At 51.4% G+C, this 18,633-nt stretch overlaps 1 protein-coding gene across 5 annotated transcripts in view; it reads left to right on the top strand.

Moving 5' to 3' along the window:
- The window catches only part of CTBP2 (C-terminal binding protein 2), a 142,943-nt gene that overhangs the window by 122,110 nt on the left and 2,200 nt on the right, over nucleotides 1-18,633 (top strand). For 3 of the 5 annotated variants that reach the window (XM_074907937.1, XM_074907935.1, XM_074907940.1), the window contains 7 exons: nucleotides 7,506-7,660; nucleotides 8,958-9,102; nucleotides 12,281-12,487; nucleotides 13,960-14,174; nucleotides 15,168-15,298; nucleotides 16,243-16,370; nucleotides 17,557-17,674. In XM_074907937.1, coding sequence (XP_074764038.1) covers nucleotides 7,506-7,660; nucleotides 8,958-9,102; nucleotides 12,281-12,487; nucleotides 13,960-14,174; nucleotides 15,168-15,298; nucleotides 16,243-16,370; nucleotides 17,557-17,674 — 1,099 coding nt within the window. Of the gene's footprint in view, nucleotides 1-2,212; nucleotides 2,310-2,819; nucleotides 3,057-7,505; nucleotides 7,661-8,957; nucleotides 9,103-12,280; nucleotides 12,488-13,959; nucleotides 14,175-15,167; nucleotides 15,299-16,242; nucleotides 16,371-17,556; nucleotides 17,675-18,633 lie in introns of those variants that run through there. The other 2 variants (XM_074907936.1, XM_074907939.1) reach the window with 2 other exon arrangements.

Raw genomic sequence — 18,633 nt, 5'->3', positions numbered from 1 at the left:
CAAAACTGCATCTCCGTGGCATTGGCAGTGGGTTATCTGAGTGCTCTAATGGGGTACGCAAAAGGAGGTGAAGAGGTCTATCTGTTTCTGGCATGTGTATCTACAGAATTCAAATAAGAGTAAGAAAATAGCACATATGTATACTCCTTGTATGTTTACCGAGCAGTTCCTCATGGTTGCTGTCTGCTTCTGTAGCTCAGCTGGGGACTGTAATCACGGCGTTTGTATCTGCTAATAAGGATATCGTTTTATGTGGGAATTTCCTATGAATTTTTAAAAATACATTCTAAAGGAAGCCCTGATAAATTATCTGAAAAGGGAACTGGCAAAAAGCCAGCTTTTATGTGCTGATGGGAGGAAATGTGCTGGAGAGGTCGGGAGTTTGTACAGGCTCTTCCCAACCCAGCAGGTACAAAGTTTTTTCCTCTCTGGCAGGGACCCTACCCCTCACAGGGGTGGATGGTCCTTGCTGCCTCTTTACCCATCTTTCTGGAGCTGGGGAGTTTCTCTGAAGCGTGACTTTCCTCACCAGAATGGAGACTGCCAGGGACCTGTGGCTTTTCCCAGTAGGCTGGAAATCTCCTCCACTTTGTCATTGTCCCCCTTGCCCGCGGCAGCCCTGGCCGTGAGCGTGGAGCCCCTCAGCTCCGGCTGCTTCACAGACATCAGTCCAAACACCCAGGTCTTCTCTCAATGAGAAAATTTCCCAGTCTTTTCCTGGCAGGATCCTGGCAGTCTCAAAGATGCTTTGCTGGAAAAAAAAAAAAAACCACCCCATAATTATTTATAAAAAAGGTAAGATGTCATTTTATAAACTGGCTGTCTTTTTGTGTGGCTTATGTCTGTACAGTACCAAGCACCTCCAGAGTATTTACAATTAGAAATAACAGGAAATAACATGTTTTCCCATAACTGTGAAATAAAAGCTTTTGTCTTCTTTCATTTTATTATGAGAAGCATTTGTTAACAGGAAAAGTTAAGTGAAAGAAAGAGCATCACTTGTGAGTATGCTGTGGTAGAGGAGGGTGGTCCTCTTGGTCGTGCAGCATCTGAAGTGTTTTCCAAAAACTTCCCTGTCCTCAGAGAAACCTTTCTTCAGCAACTTTGTCCATGGCACCTTCACAACTTGCCTTCACAACGAGCTTTTCTGCTTGCCGGTGATACTGCTGAAGTTTGAAACTGCCATCCCATGTGACCCACAGAGGTGGCTTTCCCCAGGTTTTCCCCTCCGTGCACCCCTGAAGCAGGACCAGTGCTGGTTTACAGCCCGTAGAGAGGGTGGCCACGGGCTGCCAGGGAGTGGGACCCCTGAGCCACCTCAGAAAGGCATTGTGGGACCCCAGCATTCCGGCTTGTAAAGCAGCACTGATGGCTGGGACAGGAAACCTCTGGAAGATTCAGAGTGCCCAAACAATGGCAACCTAAGCTGGAGAGAAAGGTGTGACAAAATCCCCTCGTCTTGTACTCAGAGACCGGATTTTAGGCAGGCTGACAGGCCTTTTGATGTTTATGTTACAAGTCAGTACCAGCTTTGTGTAATATGCCTTTGTTCTCCTTATCCATGACCCTGTCCACCAATTCCAGGGCTCTCCTGGGCAGCCAGAGCATGCGACAGGGTCAGCAGCACCCTTCTCTGTTAGAGGGCTGCGGGCACCGACAAACTGCTGCCCGTTTCTCCTGGGTGTTTCCCCTGGACTGGCTCTGGGTGGTTCACACTCCCCAGTTTGCCAGGGGAGGGATGATGCTGTCTGAACCAGCGGGTTGGTGATAGAACGGTGATGGAGAAGCACAGCTGACCTTGCTGCTGACAGATTTCCCCGTGTACTGCATTTCTCCCCGGTGAAGCGTTGTAGCCAGTACCGCTGGTGCACTGGCAGCACTCTGGTCCAGTTTTGGCTTCTGAGACTGAAAATGAGTTTGTCAGATCCAAGTTAGTTTGCACAAAGGCCGCCTCGATCCCTCTGTTCACTGAGTTGTACCGCTCTCTAGGCAGGGAATGGCAAATACTAGGATGCAGCGCTAACAGTATTAAGCAGGAGTGAGATGAAGACTTTTTTCCTTATTTCTTGGATGAGGATTGTCTCTAGCTGTTGCTACCACTAGCAATCACGATAGCAACTGGGAAGAGAAAAAAACTGCTCCAAGCTGTGAGTTGCCTCATGCTCTGGAGACAGGGCACTGCACAGGTAGGACCTGCCCTCCTTCGCCATGTCCCGCAATGACACTTCCCCACGCTCTGCGGGGGAATTGGGATTGGGATGACGACGATACGGGGCTGCTTCTGGTCCTGCCCAGTTTGTCCCGAGGAGGTAAGAGATGGACGTCTCTGAGATGTGAATCCTGCCAGCAAGCGAGTGTTGTGTTTGATGCTGAAAACCAGTTGGTTTACACATCGGGAAAGAATTTGGCCCTTCGTTTCTGGGTGCTAGATGAGATCAGCACAGCCTTGCTTTCCCCCAGTGCTTTGTGTTTGTTTTCGTGGTGCTGTCGCTGCTGTTAAAGGCTATCAGCCTGTTTCTGGAGCCTTGTTCAATATACTCCGCATGGAAAGGCATGTTTCATTTTTAAGCTTAAAAAAAAAAAAAAAACCCACACACAAAAAAACCCAAACAAACATAAAACGCAGCGTGGCACAGATTAAATCCATTTGAGACAACTTGAAAAAAAATGCCGTATGTGCAAGTCAATAGGAGGAGGGGAGTGGAAGGGGGAAAAAGCAACTGTGACATATACAAACCCTTTAGTGTGCATAGCATAAGATTTTTTGGCTGGCACTCACATGATTTTATTCAAGGGCTGGGAAAGAACTACGATTAGTTAAAAGCTTCGGCAAAGTCTGGAGGGAGTGCTCTGAAGAGTTGGGAGCCGCGCAGAGGTGACTGTAACTCCTCTCGCAATTTCAGACTATTCTTCTGTGGCTCAGGACAAAAGCCTTTTCTTTTCCCTCCGTGTTCAAAGAGACATTTGTCTTGAGATGTTGCAGCTGTGGGCCGTGGGATTGCTTGTTTGAAGATACCCCCTCGTAGACGAAAGGAGAGGCAACGCACTGAGAAGTGGTAGTATTTTATCGTGTGTGGGTTCCCCCCCCCTCCTCCTCCCTCCCTCCTCCTCCACTGCCATGTGTGGTTTTTAATAAGAAGAAGAATGTGGAGGCAACATTTTCCAGGCAAGGGGAAATTTCCTGTTTCTTTTCTGTTTGTTTAATAAAGTGTGTAGTTGACTGTAAAACTGTAGCTACTTTGTTGTGAACGGGTAATTCAAGCGAGTGTCAGAATTGATTCTTGATGCACTTTTATATACTGCAAGTGAACGTGTTTAAAGCCTTTTTTTTTTCTTTTTTTTTTTCCTTTTTTTTTTTTTTTTTTGTAAATGCTGCGTGGCGTAGGCAACTGAGATTAATAAGAATTAGGCAAATGGCTTCTGCTTTTGTTTCTGTGAGATAGTACCAGCCGTCTTGCGGTCACACAAAGGCTGCCATTTAGCAGGGAGCACTCCCTAATTCTCTTGGCAGGGGTGCCATTGGGATCGGATACAAGTGGGTGGCAAAGGGGAGGAGCGGCAGGAGAGGACAAGCAGGCTTTGTGTATTAAAAATGAAACAAAAGCACTTTATACGCGGGGCTGCGTGCAACAAGCGGCGCTGTCTGTGAGCCGGGGTGGAGTTTGAGTTCTCAGTGTGACTGCAAAACCTTGCCTTTTTTTTTTTTTTTTCCTTGCCTTTTTTTTTTTTTTGCTTCCATAAACCCTTCCTCCTCTCCCTCTTCCTTAGCAAGCTCTCCCTCCAACGCTGGCGAGGGTCCGCGGGCAGCTGAAAACGCCTAAAAAAAAAAAAAAAAAAAAAAATACGTACCGAACAATACTTGCAACAACTTTGCAAGAACAGCTGGGGGGTTGTCGGCAAAATCAGCTTCAAATGGTGGGGAAGCCGCTGAATTTGTGAGGCTGTTGGAGGGGGGGAGCGGATCCCACCCAACCCAAGGAGAGCGGGTCCGCTGCTCCTGCCCGCAGCGCCCCGGCTGGCTCCGCTGCGCTGGCTTCGGTTTGCAGCGCATCCCACCCCGGGGGGGTGGGCCCGGGGGTTTTGCGACGTGTGGCAGAGCGAAAGGGTTAACGGCCGCGATGGTTTATCAGAATTTAGCGGGGGGGGGAGTGTCTGGCTGTTTAATTACTTTCTGATCCATGGCATACCTCGTTCTTAATGAAGCAGTTGCACGCAGAACAAACGTGCTGTATGAGCTTGGGGAGAAAGAAAAGCGGACTGAGTTCAGCGGGTTTTGTCAGCCCAAATGTTTTGGTTTGAATGTGTTTACACAGGAGGTAGGAACCAGGAGGGTGAGGAATAGACACAGAGTGTTGGAGAGGCAAGCGAGGAAGATACACCACGGGTTAAGTTGCAAACCTGCCAATGGTTTTTATTAAAACGTAATTTCCATACATTATGCACTTCACCTCGTATTGATTTGCTTCAAAACTTTCCTTGTCAAGCTGAAGTAAATTCCCTCATTGAAGCAGGAGAAGTGAGAGGCATTCCTGTGACTACCTCACGGTTTCCAGCCAGCATTCACCCTCGGCGGCCGCACGTTGTGTGCGGGCGAGGGTGACATGCCTAAGAAGCCTGTGTCACCGTGCACAATTACATCCCTAATCCCGAGCAAAGACACAGATGCTGTTTCAAAAAAAAAAAAGCTGTGTTTCGTTTGACTTTCAAAGAAGCTTATGCAATGGCAGCATAATAAAACCGTTATTTTGGGGCTCGGATTAAATGTCAAAGTTTCAGATAACCAGTGGTTTTGTCTTGCATGTGCCAGGCTCACAGGAAGCCACCACCCCCCTCCCTGTGCCCACTGCTCTGCCTGAGAATGGGCCTTGACCTTGTGGGCACCGAACTCTGAGCTCAGCTTGCCCAGACCGAGGCAGATGGCTGTGCAGCGTGGGGATGGGGATGGCGGCTGGGACCACCACGGCCACCTCGACCCCTGCATCAGATTCCTTTGTATTTACAGTTGCGGTATGAGTCTGGTAGGTGATGCTCTAAGCCTGGGAGATCATACACGTTAGTAAGCATTTAAGTCAGTGTTATAATTCGCTGGCCTGTTAACCTGAGAAAATAATCTAGCTGCGGTATAGTGCTTCACATAAGGATTGTGTAAGCGCTCTGAGATTTGTGCATGTTTTTATTCTTGCTTATCTGCTTAGGGCAAGCTTCTTTCGGTTATCCAAATCGTCTCGGCACTCTACCCTGCATACTGACACAGTTGCACTTCCATCTGGATGAAATGCAGGCAAACATAATGTATTACGTCCAGTACATGCTAATGGATGATCTCGGTAGGAAAGATGGAGAGAAGAACCTATTCCAAAAACATTCACTTGTAATGCTGAAAATCTTCAGTCAGGTCTGCTGGGTTGGTTGGCTTGTCTTAAAGCAGATTTAGTAAAACAGGAACAGAGCACCACTAAACCCCCTCCATTAAACCCGCCTGTTTCCACGGGGTTATTTTTTCCCATGTAAAACAAATGTAACTACGTGTTTTCCGGCGTTTCATAGGCAGCAGTGTAGATCCCTCCCTGGGGCGATGCTCTTGGTGCTGGCGTCATCTGGGAGGCATTGCTTTGGCCCATAGCACCCACGTCTGTCACATACTCATCAGCTGGTGGAGATCTTGCTAATACTTTACATGATGGCAATCTGGACAAAAAGACACATTTAGTTTTCCCTTAAAAAAAAAAAAAAAAAAAAAGGAAACGGCGTTGCTCTTCTCATTAGTTTCTTTCCCTTGTTGTCATTTTTCTGGCACGTGGGGCTGCAGTGACACAATTCCTGGTGTTGACCGCAGTCCGGAGGGCTGGAGCAGTACCCAGCCCTGCACGTGAGGGCCAGTGAAGGAGCCTCCCGCTCTCCCCTTGGGTCCAACTTGCTCCAACGTGCCACAGACAGTAGCGTTTGTTCTTTGATACTTGTTGTGAGCTGTTTGAATCCCCCCCAAAATACCCAAAACCAACTCCACGGAGTTCCTTCAGCCAAACCCCGTGCTTGTCCAGCTCACCAGCATCAGCAGTTGCACTGTGAGCAAGCGATGATACCTGGAGGTGGAAAATGTGCTCATCCAGATGGAGTGAAGGCATTTGCTGTGCCTGTGAGCCCCTCAATAAAAGGATCGCACAACCGCTGTGCCTAAAGGCGAGACACATGTTGGCTGGTAGCCCTGGAAGGTTCTTGAGCAGAAAGGAGGTTTTGGTAAGGAAGGAAGGATTTTCTGGGGATGCTTGGGTGGAGGGTTTGAAGGTTTGAGCCCAAACCCTCCAGGCCTGGCCATGTCATGGTGCAGCAGCAAAAATAAACCACTTTATGCCCAGAGCACTTGCTGCCCCCACATGTGTTTTTTGCAGAAACCACCTGGGTAGCTGAAAAAGATAGATGAGACATTTTGTACTGGCCTGATATAAGAAATGCCCTTACTGAGTAGTAAAGGGAAGCGTAGAAATTTCTAAGTGACTTGTCCAAAAATGAATTGGTTAATCTCTGGCGGAGCAATAAATAGGATAGAAAAATTGGCTTTCTGTGGCCCTTGGTGGTGATCGCTCCTTTCCTCACGTCATGTCATTGTAAAATGAGAAAAACGTAGCACAGCTGAACAGACCCCTGAATACAAATAATTTCAGCCCGTGGTGAGGTGCGTGTAAGCGTGAGAAGAGACGTGTCCTGTGCTGGCACAAGCTGGGTCTGCAGCTGTTTCATCGTGTTTGTGCAGGTCCTTCATGCTGGCTCCAGCCACTCATCCCAGAGCATCCTGCGGGATGCGGGGATAGACCGGCTGTGGTTTTACAGAGTAAGCTGAGCTTTGCTGTTCCCACCTTTTGAAGCCTTTTAGTAGCTGGTAATAAAACAGAATATATGCCTGTATGCTAAAGAGCTCTTCAGTGTCCTGTTCTGTCTGTGATTTTCCTGTAATCCTTTTTTGTTATTGATTGTCTGTTTGGACTTGGCTTTCTGAGGTGGTCAAAATGGTAGAGTTTTAAAAAACCCCAGACCAATTCCCAGTGTACATCTGCAGAATGAAATCCCAGCCCTCCTGCAGACAGGGGAAAAAATTATTACTGGCTTGGGTTTCCCTCCTAAGATGCTAAATAAAACAGTGAAATGGGCCGGCAGGTCTGGCTTATGTGGTTTGATTGAAGCGTGGCCTGTGTCGGTGAGGGTTGGCACGGGGAGATACAGCCCATAAAGTCACGGGTGGCTGAAGGGGGGTTGTCGGTCCCTGTCCTGGGGCAAGTTTTGCTGGGTTTCCTCTCTGTACGGGGGCAAAACTGCAGCTGTACTCCTAGAGAGAAAGCTGGTCCCTGTGCTAAATGTTGCATTGTATTGCCATCTGAAAATCTGTTGTACAAGCTGAAACCATGTGCTGCTGCCCCTCACCTGACACGGGAACCGTGCGCAGGTACCACCGCTGCTGGGGGACCCTCCCGCTGCCGCCGGTGTGAAAACCACACTCCTTCTGCTTGCAGGTATTCGCCCTCAGATCATGAACGGCCCCATGCACCCCCGGCCCTTGGTGGCACTGCTGGACGGGAGGGACTGCACGGTGGAGATGCCTATTTTGAAGGACCTGGCGACGGTTGCATTCTGTGACGCACAATCAACTCAGGAGATTCACGAGAAGGTAACGTGTGCCGCGAGGGCACGGGCGGGCCGGGCTGGGGGACGGCATGCTCTGGCCTTCCTCTTCCAGTTCTTCTTGAGCAAAACGTGTACAAATCTGCACTTCAAGTCGATCAGCAGCTAACATCAACAGAAGTCCCTGCAGATTAAAATTCAGCAAGGCTGCTTTAAAAGCCAGATGTTCTTTTGGGGAAAAAAGAAAAAAAATAGTCACTTTATCTCTTAGCATCAGGTTTTTTACATCCATGTTATTAATGTTTCTTATTTTTTTGAAGTCCTCTTGCACCTCCCTGGGGCATGGCACAGTTGCTCTGGCTTTGCTATCACCATCCTGTGCTGCAGCTGGTGGGTCTCCTCGGGTGCTGCCTGCACCTCCAGCAGCTCATTTCTCCCCAGCAGTGAGCTGGGCAGCAGGCAGGCAGATAGATATGTGTAGTGTGGGTGGGTGTTTCTGCTTGGAAGCTCAGTTACTTGTCAATACTTTTAAAAGTATTCTTTGTGCACATTTAGACAACTCAAATGAGGTTTGAAGTGATTAGAAATCACTGCCAGGATCTGGGAAAGAGAACTACAAATAGCATCGGTGCTGATTTTTGCAGTGCTTCAAATACTAAATGTGGGGGAAGGAGGACAGAGATTTTTAATGAGATATATTGATAGATGACAGACGAGCCGATTCTGGAGAATTTGGTTTGGGTTTGGCTTTCCAAAGCACCGAGGTGGCTTATGGTGAGCACGGATGAAGGTTTGAATCTCCACTGAAGCGGATGAAGTACAGCCTTACATGACTGTAGAGCCCCACACAAGTCATGTTGGGTACTCTTGCAAACATACAGGAAAGGTTAACGTGAACAGTGTGACAGGTCTTCGTACTTCCAACAGACAGAAGAAGATTGAGGAGTTACAAGTGACATGCAGTTGCGTTCAAAAATAACAGATACTGCCGTAAAACCTAAATCCTTTTTAAAAGCAGAATTTCTGCTGGTTGGAAGCAGAAGGATTAGCAGAAAAGGGTCCAGGTGAGTGACTGGCTCAGTTTTCCTCTGCCTCGTCTCCCCAGATCATAATTTTCAGGTATCTATCCAGTCTGTTCCCAAAGGGAACGGCCGCCGTGGCAGTGGGTCACACCCCTGATGGTTTTGGTGACACCTGGAAGTGTCGGGTTGCACTGTGCCTGGGTCAGACAGTAGGTCAGCTGTAAAAACGTTACAATTTTCTGTGTAATATTCCCAATTCAGGAGCTGCGGGTGTCCCCTCCAGGTGTCCTGGTGGCTCCTGACATCTCTGTTCTGTTCCAGGTATTAAACGAAGCTGTTGGGGCGATGATGTACCACACCATCACACTAACTCGAGAAGATCTAGAGAAGTTCAAGGCCTTACGGGTCATTGTTCGAATAGGCAGTGGCTATGACAACATTGACATCAAAGCTGCGGGAGAACTTGGTAGGTCTGAGCTCCACACCCTGATTCCCCTCCGTGTCCTTCCGAGTCTTTAAAATCTGCACAAGTACCTGCAGCTTCCCATGGGAGCGTGCTGGCAAAGCGGAGCTGCTGACAGGACCTCCCAAACGGGGGTGATTCAGCCCCTAAAATTCCAGGTGCAGTTTATAATTTTTGCATGTAGAGAATATTATGACGAGACAACTTGACTGTGAAGTAAACAAAATGGTGCAGTTTTAAAAGGCAGCGTTTAGGCTCATGCTATGTTAAAACTGACCCGAGTCCCTTGTTCCTAGGCTGTCCCTAGTTCCAGGTGCCCCCTTGTACCGACAGATATTTGTACGGCTGTTCTATTTCTGGCACAGGAGAGTTGATCTAGTTTTAGAAAAATTGGAGAAAGGGTGTTTAATTATATTTTGTTAAGCCAGATTAGTCTTTTGATCTGATCTGGTTCTGAGTCACGCCCACGCCGCTGGGAAGGCGACGTGTTGGTCGGTGAAGCAGGAATTGTGCATTGGGTGGTTGCTGCCTCCTTTGCCACCTCACCAAAGGTGCCTCAGGAACTTGAAAAAGACACTTACTGTGGGTCCCTGTTACATGGGCTGCCAAAATACGGAGGCTCACATTGCCAGAAAGGAGCCCCTGCATCCCGCGACAGGATTTTTCTGCACGCCGGGGTTCAGGGGGTGTGGGCAGGCTGCGTTACGTGGCTGTCAGATGGTGCTGGGGCCACCCAGTTTCCATACTGGTTTGGATGGTCACAGAGACCTTTGGTCACCCACTCCCAGCTGCGAGAGCTTAATTGTAGCCACGATTTTAGCAGCTGAGCTACAACCAGTTTTGATCGTCTGCTTCCAAGATCCAGTCTATCAAGCAGTCCTACAATAGTGTTTAGGATATCTTGTATTAAAGGTTATCTCTGGGGAAGTGAAGAATAACAGCCATTTCACGTGAGCCATTTTACAAAGATAATTGCGATAAGAGAGTTTCAAATAGTCATTCCTAAAAAAGCAATTCTCAATATAGTGAATTATTTTTTTCGAGGGGAGAACAGTGTCTTCTCAGTGTAATGGTTTCTTCATGTTTTTAACTCTTATTGTTATTATCCATTATAGCAATGTTCTGAGGCTTTGAACATCAAGAAAGGAAAAATATAACGAATAAAGTAATGGGATACTGCAGTATAATCCTTCTTTTTATACTTGGCAAATTGGGTGGCCAAATGATGTGGTTTCGAGTAGAAAATGTAATGACTACCCACAAATGTAGCGTAAAGTTTAATTGGTATTGCTTTCCATAAGGTAGTTTTTAAACTGTGCAGTCAATAAATGACCAGTGTCGAACCACAGTGCCTGGCCACGCACTAGCGGCCGCCTGCGCCTTACTGGCCGGGCCGGTGGGACCAGTTTTGACTCATTAAAAGACACCCCTGAGAAAAAGATGCCAGTGTTGAACCATCCACAGTGGGTATTTAACCCCTGGGACTGGCAGCTCCTGGGGACACAAGAGTAAATAACAGCGTAAGAAGCTGGTGGGACAGGCAGGCTGGTGTCACCCAGCTCTGTAAGCAAGCGGTCCCTCAAAAAAGGGACAAATGCCTCAAAAAAGGGACAAGTGCAGGCAGGGTTGGTGATGGGGACCCTCAGCAGAGCTGCAGGCTGATGGGGAGCACTGCCAGAGCCCCCATCACCCCCCAAACTTCTTGTTCCCTTGTGAGCAGCCACAGCCTCTGCCTACAGCTGGCCACGAGCGGTTGCCTGGTAGCTAAACTTCTCGGGATGCCCTTCCTCCTGTGTCCTTAGGGACTGGGGCAGGCAGTCAGCGTGGTTTCTGGGCACCCACGTCCCCCAGGTAAACCCAAAATCACCCTCTGTGGAAAAGGTGGGGGATGTAAAACGAGACAGCATCAGCTTAAAGAGCTGGTGGGGACCGGAGCATCGTGTCCCCATCACCTGAAGGAGGCAGGCAGTGTTTTCAGGGGTTGCTTGCGGGGTGGGGTGTTCACCGTGTAGGGTCAGTCAGTTTTTCTCCCCGTTTCTGCAGGTCTTTCAAACAGCCACAGGGTGGAAAACAGTTTTAAAAACAGAAAAGCAGCTCCTGGGAGCAGGGATACTCACAGGGGGGTGGGAAACTGATTTCAATCAGTGCCCCTCCCAGTGGAAGGGGATTTTTCTGAATATCTTATTCTGTCTTCTACTTTTTCATGGTTTCTACTCAAAGGCCCCAGTCCAGTAAAGCACTTAAATACACATCCATCTTTAAATGTGTGTTTAAATGGCGTTGAATCTGGGGGGATATAAGCCTGTGCTTAACTGCTCTGCTGAATAGATTTGAAATTAAGCACACCCTTACACACGTTACCGAGCCAGAGCCTGGATGGGGCAACGATCAGGGAGGATTTTCAGTGAACTTAATATTTGCAGCTCCAAGTGGGGACACGGTGGGTTAAAATAAATTTTGTGGCAAAGGAACAAGCTGGGGCAGACGGGTGTGTGGCAGCAGCGCTGGGCTGGGAGAGCTGCTCTGGCGCAGCCGTGCCCCCTGCGCTTCCCAAATTTTGGGAAAGCCTCCAAATTTTGTGGGAGGAGCTATGGGTTCCTTCCGCAGGGGTGTGGGTGGGTGTTCCGCTGACAGTGCACGTGCCGTGGGGGTGGGGGTCACCCCAAGCCTTGTCGTGGGGTGTTTGGAGCCATCTGGTTTGGTGCTTGGTGGTGGAAGGGGAAGCTGGCCTGGCCGTGCCGACCTGGTGCAGCATCCTGCACCGAATTACCCATCCCTAAACAATTTAATGGTCGAACAGTCTTATTGCGGAAAAGAAGTGACTTGTGCCAGCGCAATTGAAGTCGCTTTGAAGGTAGCTTAAACTAAACAGGACTAAGTCTTTCTATTGCTGCTGGAGCTACTCCTGCGTAGCTGTCGCACTTGAAATTGGCACTTGTCCTTACTCCAGATTGAACCCAGGGTGTAGGGCACCCCTGAGCATTACCAGTCGCGGTAGGTTTTGCAGAGATTTCAGTACCTAAACCATGCACGTCCTTGGAAAATGTTCCTCATGTTCCTCTGAGTGCTTAAAAAAAATTATGGGCTGGTTGGGTGATGTGAGGGCAAAAAGCCAGGAGCCCCTCTGCGTGGCTGTTCCCTCCCCGAGCCACGGTTTTACTTTGTGCTGTTGCCTCTGCAGGAATCGCCGTCTGCAACATCCCCTCGGCCGCCGTGGAGGAGACGGCCGACTCCACCGTCTGCCACGTCCTCAACCTCTACCGACGGAACACGTGGCTGTACCAGGCGCTGCGGGAAGGCACGCGGGTGCAGAGTGTGGAGCAGATCCGGGAGGTGGCCTCGGGGGCCGCCCGCATCAGGGGGGAGACGCTCGGCCTCATCGGCTTCGGTACGTGGGCCGGGGGCAGGGAGCCCACAGATGGTGCGTGGAGCGCTGCCGGCCCGCTCTTCAGCCCCTGAGGAAGACTCAGCACCGCTTCCCTGCCCTGGGAAACACGTAAACTGAGTGTTTCTCAAAACCAGAACCACCACGGTGGATCGGTGTGAAGCAGGGAGAACATTTTAGGCTGGTTTTGGGGGGAAGGAGCTGGATTTTGTGAGCCTTGGAGGATCACAGAATCATCTAGGTTGGAAAAGACCTTGGAGATCATTTAGTCCAACTGGGAGCGTGGGTGAAACCCAGCAGCACCCCACGAGGGACCACACCTGGTAGTGCTGCCGTCCTCTCCCAAAAAACCCCATCCCTGAGCCACAGCTACACAACCCAGCTCTTCCAGAGCCCTTCCGCCCTGCGCCTCGGCAGGGCTGTGTAAAACAGAGTTTGTCTTCAGTTCACCTCTTCATGGGGAGTTTCAGCATCTGAGGTACCTCTGCTGACAGCCCTCTTGGAATTCCCTTTTGGGAGCAAATCCAGCCATCGTGCGATGATTCAGGAGGTGCCTTCAGGCAGCAGAAGCTCACCCAGCACTTGGTGGCCAATCACACACACGCAAAGGGACAGAAACTCATGCAGAGGAGGTTTTTTGGCGAGGTGCTGGTTTAGGGAGCAGTTCTGGCTGCGTTACCAGGCCTGTGCCCCCCCATGCAGCTGAAGGGCAGCTGCCGTTTGGGGCAGCACCGACCAAGAGCCAAGCCCCAGATGCTGCAGCACTATTTCCACTTGCTTTCTGTGCAGTAGCCGGTTTCCCCACTTGCTTCGTGCTGTTGTCTTGCAGAGCCCTGAGTTAATTAGTGCAAAAAGGACAGGCAGGGGTGTCTCCAGCAACACCACAGCCATCCTTCCCCAGCCCAGAGGCTGTAGTAGCCCTCTGCTTCCAAGACACAGCAGTTGTCATTGTCATGCCCCATTAACCAGCCGTTCAGCGAGAGGCTGACAAACCTATCACAAACAAGTGGCCTGAAAAAGGCGGCGCTTTTTCCGTTCCTATTTCAGTTTTTCTTGGTAGATGTGGTACTGCAGTGGATTGTTTCTCTGCGATATCCAGAGCTGCACATCGGTGGGGCTGAGCCATACCATGGACCTCCCCTGCCAGACCTGAGTGGCCACGGATGGTCCAGCACATTCAAATGGCCATGAGCTGGCAGGTGCCTGGTGGCCTCGCTCTTCACTTTGATTTTTTGGGTTTTTTTCAGATTTTAACACAAGCATCATGTTTGCTAGAGCTAAACCAAGATGGCCCAGGTTTGCCCTCCAGCCAGCGTCCCTTTGCAGGCTGTTCTGGAAGCCCAGGAGGTCCCGGGCACCCCCATGGCAGTCCCTGGGCCAGGCTGGGGGGTGTCAGGCTATGAGGCAGCTCGGCGGTGTGGAGCCGGGGACGTGGGAATGAGTTAAATTACCCCCCCTCTTTCCTTCACACGCAGGTCGCACTGCACAGGCGGTCGCGGTCCGAGCCAAGGCCTTCGGCTTCAACGTGATATTTTATGACCCGTACCTGCAGGATGGGATAGAGAGGTCCCTGGGGGTCCAGCGGGTCTACACGCTCCAGGACCTGCTCTATCAGAGCGACTGTGTCTCGTTGCACTGTAACCTTAATGAACATAACCACCACCTTATCAACGACTTCACGATTAAGCAGGTAATTCACCTCGCATGCACGACAGGGGAGGGCTCTGCTCGTCAACAGGCAAACCCCAAGTGTCCGTGCTGGCTGTGGGACCCTCTGCGGTCAGGGCCACAGCTAGCCAGGGCCTTACTGCCTATGGGCAACTTCCAGAGTAGCTGGTTGCCACCCAACAACCTGTCTCTTTCATGTGTGATGAAGCCCGAGAGGGATCTGTAACTGTAAATGGTCTCCTACCTGCCCTAGATTATAAATCACAGAATGATCTCAGTTGGAAAAGCCCTTGAAGCTCCTCCAGTCCAACCATGACCCTCCCCCTGACTGTTCCCAACTCCCCCAGATCCCTCAGCGCTGGCTCAGCCCGACTCTTCAACCCCTCCAGGGATCCCGGGGACTCCCCCCTGCCCTGGGCAGCCCATTCCAACGCCCAACAGCCCCTTCTGCACAGAAATCCTTCCTCAGAGCCAGCCTGACCCTGCCCTGGGCAGCTTGAGGCCATTCCCTCGGGGCCTGGCGCTGGGGCCTTGGCTCCAGAGACTCATCCCCCCTCTCTGCCCCCTCCTGGCAGGGAGTTGCAGAGGGCCAGGAGGTCTCCCCTCAGCCTCCTCCAGACTGAACCCCCCCAGTTCCCCCAGCCGCTCCCCAGCAGACCTGTGCTCCAGACCCTGCCCCAGCTCCGTTGCCCTTCTCTGGCCACGCTTGAGCCATTCAATGGCCTTTTTGGGGTGAGGGACCAAAACTGAAAAACACTCCCCACAGTGTGGTGTGGAGGCAATGGCAGGACCATGTTTTGTTTGCTGATACCAGCCACAGCTGGACTAACCGTGGAAAACCCACGTGCACAGGGCTGGGCAGTGCTCTGGGGCAGGAGTGCAGCCGCTCAGCACGAAAAGCAGGGTGCAGTCCCGGCCAGAGGCACCCCGGGGCACCCACTGCTGCATTGGGGTGGGGGGAGGACGGGGTCACAGCACTGAGCTCACTCTCTTCTCTCCCCCCGGCCGCCGGCAGATGAGGCAGGGAGCGTTCCTGGTGAACACGGCGCGCGGGGGGCTGGTGGACGAGAAGGCCTTAACTCAAGCCCTGAAGGAGGGACGGATACGAGGGGCTGCGCTGGACGTGCACGAGTCTGAACCGTTTAGGTAAAGCTCTGGCTCACGGGGCCGTTTCGTGGGTTGCCGAGTGTAGCGGGGGGTACACAACACCCGTGTCTCTTGTCACCCGGGGGGACAGTCCTGCTGGGCTGAGAAAAGGCTACAGCACCTGGCTGCATCCCTCAGGCCTGGGCTGGCAGTGGGGTTACGGGTGTTCAGAGGGACACGGGGGGCTTAGAACAAGATATGGGCCTGTATTTTAAAAATAAAAATGTACATGAGAACAAATTTACTGTACTGAGCGCTGGGCATTTTTGCCCACAGGCTGCTGCTAGTTGAGAAGGGGTTGGTTATAAGTGGGAGTGCAGCTTCTCTCACTGCAGCCTGGGGACAGGGGTAATACTAATAGTTTACTTGTGTTTTCAGGAAAAAACCTGAAAGTGTGGTCCTGCAAAAGGGTTACCCTGATATTCACCCACTCCCCTCCCTGGGCTGGGTGACCTGCAGCCTGTGCCCACATCCCCACACTGCTGCAGGGACACCCCCAGGCATTTATTCACAGAATCACAGAATCATCTCGGTTGGAAAACCCCTTGGAGATCCTCCAGTCCAACTGTTAACCTCACACTGACTGTTCTCAACTCCACCAGATCCCTCCATGCTGGGTCAGCTTGATTCCTGTGGGAACATTATGAACCACCACCCTCTAGACTGTTTTTTCAGCCCTGTTGGCTCTTTTTTGGGAGCATTTTCAGTCTGTGCCCTGCACTGGAGCTGTGCTTCCTCCTCAACATTTCCATGGCTGTTTCGGGCTGGCAGGACACTGTCGGGCTCTTTCCAGCCCCAGTGCCACAGGCAGGGCACTGCGGACTGAGGCTTGCATGTGCAGCAGGCAGGCCACAAGCCTTTTGCTGCTCGTAACATACTTTATTCTCTTTTTAAACATTGACTAATCTTCCTTTTTTTTTTTTTTTTTTCCTCCCTGCTCCCAGTTTTGCTCAAGGCCCATTGAAAGATGCTCCTAATTTAATCTGTACTCCACACACCGCTTGGTACAGCGAGCAGGCGTCTCTAGAGATGAGAGAAGCTGCTGCTACTGAAATACGACGCGCGATCACAGGTACCCGGCGCCGCCGAGAAGCCGGGCTCAGCTCACGGGTGTGCCTGGAACGTGAGCCAGGAGGGGCAGAGGCAGGGCATCACCCTGCCCGTGTCTCAGCAGGAGCCTGGGAAAGGCCGGGCTAACCCTCATTTTCTTCCCAGCCAAAGAGCTGAGAAACCAAACTTTACTTTTCTGTCAGTTGGGCGTGTTTGTGGTTGGGTGAGGGCTTTGGGTGTGGGGGGTTTTGTGGGTTTGTTGGGGTTTTTTGTAAATCAGCAGCATGGCAAAGACTAGTGTCTGTGACTCGGAAGAAAAGGACAGCGAAGCAGTAATAGCTGCCACTTTTAATGGTCCTAACCCCAAAGATGATGCAGACCACAGCCAACTACATGCCAAAACCACATTTCAAAGCAGTGAAGGCACCTGTGTCCAACTCTCACAGAATCATCTCGGTTGGAAAAGCCCTTGCAGCTCCTCCAGCCCAACCATGACCCTCCCCCTGACCGTTCCCAACTCCCCCAGATCCCTCAGCGCTGGCTCAGCCCGACTCTTCAACCCCTCCAGGGATCCCGGGGACTCCCCCCTGCCCTGGGCAGTCCATTCCAACGCCCAACAGCCCCTTCTGCACAGAAATCCTTCCTCAGAGCCAGCCTGACCCTGCCCTGGGCAGCTTGAGGCCATTCCCTCGGGGCCTGGCGCTGGGGTCTTGGCTCCAGAGACTCATCCCCCCTCTCTGCCCCCTCCTGGCAGGGAGTTGCAGAGGGCCAGGAGGTCTCCCCTCAGCCTCCTCTTCTCCAGACTGAACCCCCCCAGTTCCCCCAGCCGCTCCCCAGCAGACCTGTGCTCCAGACCCTGCCCCAGCTCCGTTGCCCTTCTCTGTAACTGAGCTTGTTCTGTGGTGGTGGTCACAATGCTCCAGCAAAATTGTGGTTCTCTTGCCCTAAAAATTGCCCTCTGTCCCTGGGAGCAGCAGGCTCAAGGGAACAGCGTGCCTGAAAGCAGAGAGGTAGGGCTGAGGGGAGGGAATTGGACTCCAACCCTACACCTCAGAACAGCCCAAACATCCTCCTGAGACAAGAGATATGGGGTATTTTTTCTCCCCATCCTTTACAGTAACAAATATAGTGAAATTAAAAAATCGTAGCTTATTGGTGATAAATCTGGGACCCAACTGACAGAGACTTATCTTCATTACCAACTCCAGGGCGCATCCCAGAAAGCCTAAGAAACTGCGTGAACAAGGAATTCTTTGTCACAACAGCTCCGTGGTCAGTAATAGATCAACAAGCAATTCATCCAGAGCTCAATGGTGCCACGTACAGGTAAGCCAGAGAACAGGAGCACCCCAACCCGCCGCGGGTTCCCTGCAGGGGTAGGCGTCAGGGTTCTGGCTGCAAATCGAGGGAGAAATCCCCAGGAACAGCAGCTTCATCAGCTCAGCAGGCGACTCTGAAATCCCCCTCCTTGGGGCCAGCAGCCACATCGCTGGCAGGACTGGTGCTGCTTGAGTTGACCCGGGGTTTGTAAAGCCTCCCGTTGATTAAACCTCCGTTCTGGTGGGCCGGGAGCCACTCGTACAGCACCTCCCGAAGTGGCAGGACCCCCCTTCTCAGACCTGTAAACAAGCAGGAGAGAACGTTGAGGATTTGCTCTGCCCCTCTGTCCGTGCGCTGGCCGCTGTGAGCCTGGCCCGGCTCCCGGGTTAATGAGTCAGGGTGAGAACTCCAAATATAGGTCCATAGTCGGGTGGCCTAATTGCCACCTAAATCCCCGAGATTGGGTTTATGTATTGCTCCACTTTGGACGGCTCAAAGCACGCTGCCATTAGGCTTGAGGACTTAGCCTGAGCATGGGCAGCCTTCAGCATATCACTGCTGCCGAAAATACTCCGAAATAATAAAAAAAAAAAATTCAAAAAAAAAAAAAAAGCGCCTGTGGGGTGCATCAGGGTGTGTTACAGGGCAGGGGCAGGCAGGAGTGCATCTGACAGCAGAGTCCTGGAGCGGGGAAGGCCCCCAGCAATGCCTGTGCCGTGGCGCTGCACACTCACAACCGCTTGCGGGCCACAGGCAGCGATATTCCACTTCCATGGGCGTAGGTGGAGGCTGAAACAGCTGACCCTGGTGAAGGCAGCACCCTGGGCCCTGCTCCCGCCTCTTCAGGAGCCCGTGGGCAAAGCCAGACCTGAGGACAAGCCCTTCCTGGCTTAACCTCTGCCAGGTGCTTCAGCCTCGCCGAGCTCCTCAGGAGCCGTGGCCCTGTAAGCTGGGGTCAGCTCATC

The sequence above is a fragment of the Athene noctua genome, chromosome 5 (assembly GCF_965140245.1).
Source record: "Athene noctua chromosome 5, bAthNoc1.hap1.1, whole genome shotgun sequence".
NCBI classification, from domain to species: Eukaryota; Metazoa; Chordata; class Aves; order Strigiformes; family Strigidae; genus Athene; species Athene noctua.
The sequence above is the reverse complement of the archived record's forward strand: the minus strand, read 5'-3'. Positions and strand labels throughout refer to the sequence as shown.